The sequence below is a fragment of the Gymnoscopelus microlampas genome, assembly GCF_963454915.1.
Source record: "Gymnoscopelus microlampas genome assembly, chromosome: 6".
NCBI classification, from domain to species: domain Eukaryota; kingdom Metazoa; phylum Chordata; class Actinopteri; order Myctophiformes; family Myctophidae; genus Gymnoscopelus; species Gymnoscopelus microlampas.
In genome coordinates this window covers 32,240,247-32,246,778 of record NC_139943.1, presented here as the reverse complement: position 1 = coordinate 32,246,778, position 6,532 = coordinate 32,240,247, and the positions used below count along the sequence as shown (strand labels likewise).

Below are 6,532 nucleotides of genomic sequence, written 5' to 3'. Positions count from 1 at the left end.
ACTAGCTGAAAGGTATCCTTGTATTATGGCAATATTGCGTATTTAATAATCAGTCTCAAGGGGTTGTGGCATGGGATTGCCTTGTAGATGCCTTGTCATTGTGTGTGCAATGGTGCTTCTAGAAAACTCGATTAATTTGTATCTAAATATTACTAAGAACCCAAATTGTACTAATTGAACTTAATAGAAAATGTTCTCATATGGGCAATAGTAAACAGACCCCCTGCCCCGTAATGTAAGCGGTGGTAATGTACTGTACCTGCAGCACAGATGTCATAATGAAAAATGCATTATTTTTATTCACATTGAGTGATCGGGTGCATCATCATATTTGCTTTCTTTAAAGGTGTCATACCAGCATTTTTTTTTACATGTGGGGCCTTTGTTACTTTTTTGGATTTTGCTCCTCAAAATGTTGGCATATAATTAAGTCCAGTTTAGCCCCCTGATTCCAGACACACACACACACACACACACACATAGATAGAGATATAGAGAGAGAGAGAGATAGATAGATAGATATAGAGATATAGAGATATATATAGAGGAACAAAATCGTATCACGGTAATAGTGACAAAGGACCCATCACCCACATACAAGGCTGGTATGGCCTTTCATGTTAATTAGTGCTGCTATTCTCACCAACCAGCCTGTCTCAGTATTGTTCAATAACGTCCTAACCGTTGTAACTAGGTGAACCTCAGTATTTACCGTGCCATTCTGCTGTTAACCCCATAATGTGCCTACTGCCTACATTGTACCTATACTTGCCAATAACCTATGCTTCTACCGACTACTGTTTATCCACAATCGACCCATCAGGTCTCTACTTGGGTATGAGGTAGCCTGGGATCCAGTCTGATTCGCTATGTTCGGCGGACTTTTTTCTCTCTCTCCGCTTATCAGAGAAGCGAAGAGAGAAAAAAAAAAGAGAAGCGAAGAGAGAAAAAAAAGTCCGCCGAACGTAGCGAAGCAGGCTGGATACCAGGCTAGGTATGAGGTGTTTTAAGGTGTGATTGCAAACTATATCTACCTGTATGACGAACAGTAAAATAAGCTGTTGATAAAGTTTAATTACACAGCATACATTCGACATGTCTTTGGGAAATTGATTCCAAAAACTACAGGTTGGAATGCAATACAAACATTTTAGAAAATTACATTTCCTCAGTTGCTAATCTTTTCTGCTGTACTTTGAGCCTGAAATGTGAATGGTAGGTTACTTTAGCCTTTCATATAAGTCGGTCAATTTAGCTGGAAAAATCAGTTTATTTTCTTAAGTCATACTCAAGATCACTACATTTTCAAGTTATGTCAATACCAAATGGCCTTGCATAGGTGAAGCCAAACTATAAGGACCTCCCTCGCTGCTGCTGTTTGACCAAAACACCATGTTAACATGTTTGGGTAAGAATATTTTGAAAATAAGGGATAGCTATGCTTCCACGGCATTTCAATCTAAAAAGGGTTCTAGTATTTATGTCAGCGTGATAATGCTCATAGAATCTGAGCATCTGTTCCAGTACAAAGGGGAAAGTGTGTAATTTGAAAACATAAGCAGTATGGATGTAAAGAGCTCCGGCATGGCAGTTTGTACCAAGGTTGCTACGATTCAGTTTGAGATCAGAATAAATTACGATTTAAAAGAGCCTGTCTGTGGTGGTTTGTTGACATAATGTTCAGTGGACTGAATCAACATTTATTTCCCTTTGCAAATGTGTAATACTTTAACATACATAATTAAAGAAAACAATTTTCAATTCAAGTAAGCCACATGAGGTACAAATGTCACAATTTAACAAGGGCGTTAATGAAACGTACAATTAAAGCATAGTGAACAATGAATGCACCAATCATTGACCAATAAAGAAACAGTACAAAGTACTTTGAGATATAAAAATAAATGCCCACAATTTAAGCAAAGGTAAATGAGCATAAATACATAAGCCCACAGGCAGTGGTATAGCCTTTCTGTCCTGAATTTGGCATTGTATGCCCAAGGCTGGCTTAATTAGCCGGTGCCAAAAAAGAACTTAAGAGAAACAAAGCATAACAAAGTTGTATCACATCCCAAAAGATTCACTAGGGATAAAAGCTCATTTGTCAAACTACAATTCAGAACTACTGTAACTGAAAAGAAAAAACTAAACAGTGGCCATCGTACCTGTGTAAGGACATAAGACGGAGGTAACTGTGTTGCCAACAATGAGCCAAAACGAACTCTCACAGTTAATTTGATATGAAGAACTTGCTTCAATGCTTTTTTCTAAGTCTAAAGTTTATTTAATCAGGCTCAGTGGTTGTTTCATCAGGCTCAGTGGTTCTCAAAGTAGGGTCTAGGGACCCTCAGGGATCCTTGATGGGGGTTCGAAATGGACCATTACAGGTCTTTAACTCTTGAGAGTGTATAAATGGAACCATTTTGTACACTCAAGAGTTATGGGGGTCCTTGAAAAGTTTGAGAACCACTGCTGTAGCTCAAAAGTCATCGTGCAGAGATGTACTGCACTGCGGTGTTGAACAGGTTCCTCATCAGCCACGGGGTCTGGATGCACACGCCCTTCACCAGGGTGAGCGCTAGAACCACGATGACGCGCTCCTGAGGCAGCTGTTGGAGGTGAAGCTCAAGGCCGCACTTCAACACCCACTCCACTTCCAGCGTAATGTAGTTTTTCCACCGCTGCGTCCGCAAAACAAAGTTACAGTTATGTTCAGTACAATTCACCACAAATACAGTATGTTGTTGAAAGGAAAAAGAACACCCACCACTACTCTTTAATGGGTAGCTTGGGGGGGTTTCTATTTGGCATTCTATTTCTCCAAGAAATTAATTGGAGAAAATAAAGAAGTCTTACAGACTGCACTGAAGAAAGCTGAATGTAAATGTTATAGTGAATCTCATCTCTCACACAGTCATCACACCACTACAGAGACATGGTCGTGCTGTGGACATGTCACACTAACATTTTGCTACTTGTACCTGTATGAGTAAGCTTATATGTTACAATATATTTGAGAATAAGATGGTCTTACACAGCTCAAACAAATGTCTATTTGTCATATAAATATGTCATATCTATAAGTTGGCAATGAGCATGAACAATAATGTTCAAGTTTCTGAGTGGCAAACTCACATTGACTGGAGAGTTTAGCAGTTTCCTGGCCAGTTTGTTGGTAGCTTGTGAAACCACATCATGTTCAAGCTGGTCAGCGATGTCTCTCAGCTCTGCTGCGATCACCCTGGCCTCTGCTTCTTCAAAGTTCACTACAAGGACAACACATTGAATTAAGACGTTTGTTTGACATTTGTTTGTCCTACGCCAAGTTCCCAAAATTGACATGAATAATAGAAATGCATCCCCATGTACTAATACATCCCCTTACTGCACATGTACAGTACGTACTGTATGTATCATGTTGCAAATTCTATGATGCTGAATTACCCCCCGACACACACACACCACTGCTAAGGTTATTTCCTGCTATGTACATGTACACTATGCACCTCCTGTTCTCTAGTCGGTTTCTTCGATTGTAGATCTATTTTCGCACAGCTGTGGGGGGGGGGGGGGGGATTTGATTATGGGTTTAAGTGCAAACCACACTATGTAGCAGGAAGTGGTAGAAGTTAGCAGAACTTGGAATTTCTTTAAACCCTGTTTGTGGTTTTATTTCAGACTTCCTAATCAGTCAATTGTTATTTGTTTTTCTCTCTTTCTGACACCTGCTGTACCACACATATGCTACAGTACATTCTGCAGGCCATCTAAAGGCCACCTTTTGTTGAAATGTTATGTGATAAATGAGCAGGCTCAATCATTTGCATACATGGAATCAATAATAGGCCATGACCATGGAAAAGATACTTTTTTTCATTCCCACGTCTGGGCACTACCTTTTCAATGCATGTTTGCGTAGATTACACCTTTGTGGACTTCTTCGCTAAATATCCTGCAGTTTATCAGTTTGTCATCATGAGCTATGTCATGAATTACCCCCAAAATAATTGTTTTATGGTGAATGTTTTGCTTATGAATGTATTAACATTCATTTTGACAACACATTTCTATCAAACTGTCATAGTGTAACATATGAGATAAGTATTGGTGCAATAGTATTCAAATGTGAATTTAAACCATAAAATATAGCAAAGCTTGAAAATAAAACACAAAATTTCAAAGAATGGCAAAAATGGAGAATACTTGTAGAATAGATGCATTACAGCTCAGAATGAGTACACACACTATGGTATACTATACAATATTTACGACAATATAACAATGTGTTAATGTCACAGCATGCCTCGGGACTATATTACTAGAGGTTCGCAGCGGCCCTCACATCTAGAGTTCTATGTCGCACCGCCAGTCGGACCGATATTTCTGAGTGCCGGGGGCTTTGCCAGAGTACATCTGTTGTACCTGTCTGTCTGTGTCCCTAATGCCCATATATGGAGATTTCTGTATCTGTCAATCCTTGGCCCTTTCATGCCTATATATGGGGATCCCTGGTGTCATTAGTATTATGCCCATACCCTGTATATTGACATGCCCATCTATGGGCATAGCGGTCGGACCTGTGGCTCTGGCCAACCGGATCTCCCATCCCATATATGCCTATATATGGGCATATTGGGTTTGTTTATGGTTATGTCTGTGTTATAGTAACATGCCTATATATGGGCGTATCTAGTTTGTTTATAGTTAATCTGGATCAGAGTGATGTGGCCGTGGCCCTGCCTATATATGGGCGTATCGTGTTTGTTCAGGTTATGTCAGAGTGAAGTCGTCGTGGTCCGTCCACCCGCCCTCCCATTAGCCGGATATCACAACTCACCCCGTTGGACCAGAGGTTGCATGTCTCCAGGAGGTCCTCTGATGATGCAAGGGAAGTGGCCATCAGTTTGCAGCTCCCCATCCTCATGGTGGTCAATCCAGGGGCCATTATTAGCATTATTAGATCTACAGCGGGTGAGACTGAGCTCTCTGTCCAGTGAGGCCAGCTCATTGAGGAAGTCCACATTGTCACACCTTGGTGTTTGTTGAAGGAAGGACAACAGCACCAGGGGAACGTTTGAAATGCCCACCGCATGCCCGGGGAAGTCCATCATGTGATCTCCTATGAAATGATCAATGAAACAAATGATCATTTAACGAGGTGGAATCACAATCAACAACAAAGTTTATGATTCACTAGACTTGGTAAACTGGACCTGAGTTGGCTCTGTACTTTGACTGTTTTTTCCCCCCCAGTCCAGTCTACACCAAATCTCTTCTATTTTGGCTAATGTCCCCCCAGAATTGGATGCTGGGGTTCAAGTGGTTAAATGTTGCTAGCTTCTTGACTTATTCGAACTGAATGAAACATGCTGCACACTGCACAGTCAGTAGCAGCATGGAGCTAGCCTTTGATCAAGAATATATCATAGATAGAGTTTGACATTTCCATAATAGATACGAAAGTAAAAATCACACCCAGTGTGAAGTGGGCGGTGTGTGGTCATCACAACATGACTCACTTTAAAAAAAGGATGAATTACTTTTTTTAAAGTCCATACTGCTATTCATAGGGCTTCACATGTGTCATGTGTTTCGCTAGCCAATCACAGTCCTGAATTTGCAAAGTCAGCCAATCACATTACAGTTAGTGGTGATGACACTAGCTGTAATGTGATTGGCTGACTTTGCAAAAGTATCGATTTGCATTAACAATGGAAGGGTTAGGGGGTATACACATTTTTTGGTCGGTGTCCAAAACTCACTTATAGGGGGCGGCTACACCGCCCCAAAAATCAGACTCGATCAAATACTATGATGATAGTCTTGATCCAAGGCAAGAGTGGAGCAAAACAAACACGCATAACAAGAACGGTATGTTATGGGTGAAACAGTTCTATATAAAAACATATATAACAATCAAACATTTTAATAAATACATTGATTGATTTTGAAAAACGATGGAATAATCGCTATGGAAAATAATCTATAGTTGCAGCCTAGCTCTGGTCCATAGCGTTAAAGGAGAACTCCTTCACGCTATGGACCAGAGCTAATAGTTGCAGCCCTAAAAGTTACATTGTTAGCCACTAAGCTAACAACGACACAGCTCTGCTCAATTCATCATCAAAAGATCTCACTCACCCTCACTTCGTCAGCTTTATGCACAACTTGAGCCAAGGTATGATGATACTAATAATATAACTCTGTAAACAACAACACACTAAACTAGCGGTCCTCCACAGGCACGCGACGCGATGGAGTGCGCATGTGTAAAACAACAGTTGGAAAATAAATTATAATACCAACAAAACGGCGTATGTTGTTTAAGTTATTTGATAAATGAGTCGTGCGTCATGAGACTGGTTGCGGTGCTTATCTTGTCTTGATCTGTAGCTTCTGAAAAAACCCGCTGGAAAGCCCCTTTAAGTTCTTCTCCCTGTACACTGGAGTGGTTTCAACTCGCGTTGCAGTTTGCTAAGGACGGAGACGGAAACGGCCTTTGTGTGTTTGTGGAAATAACATGGACGCTTCC

At 40.6% G+C, this 6,532-nt stretch overlaps 1 protein-coding gene across 1 annotated transcript; it reads right to left on the bottom strand.

Annotated features, from left to right (window-relative positions):
- Positions 1 to 132: 132 nt before the first annotated feature.
- Positions 133 to 6,374, bottom strand: bida (BH3 interacting domain death agonist). Its single transcript, XM_084061105.1, has 4 exons — positions 6,142 to 6,374; positions 4,838 to 5,119; positions 3,136 to 3,266; positions 133 to 2,681 (listed from the first exon to the last, which is right to left on the bottom strand). The coding sequence occupies exons 2-4, from the start codon at positions 5,109 to 5,111 to the stop codon at positions 2,487 to 2,489; spliced, it is 600 nt and encodes a 199-aa protein (XP_083917231.1). The 5' UTR covers positions 5,112 to 5,119; positions 6,142 to 6,374; the 3' UTR covers positions 133 to 2,486.
- Between the last annotated feature and the right edge of the window lie 158 nt (positions 6,375 to 6,532).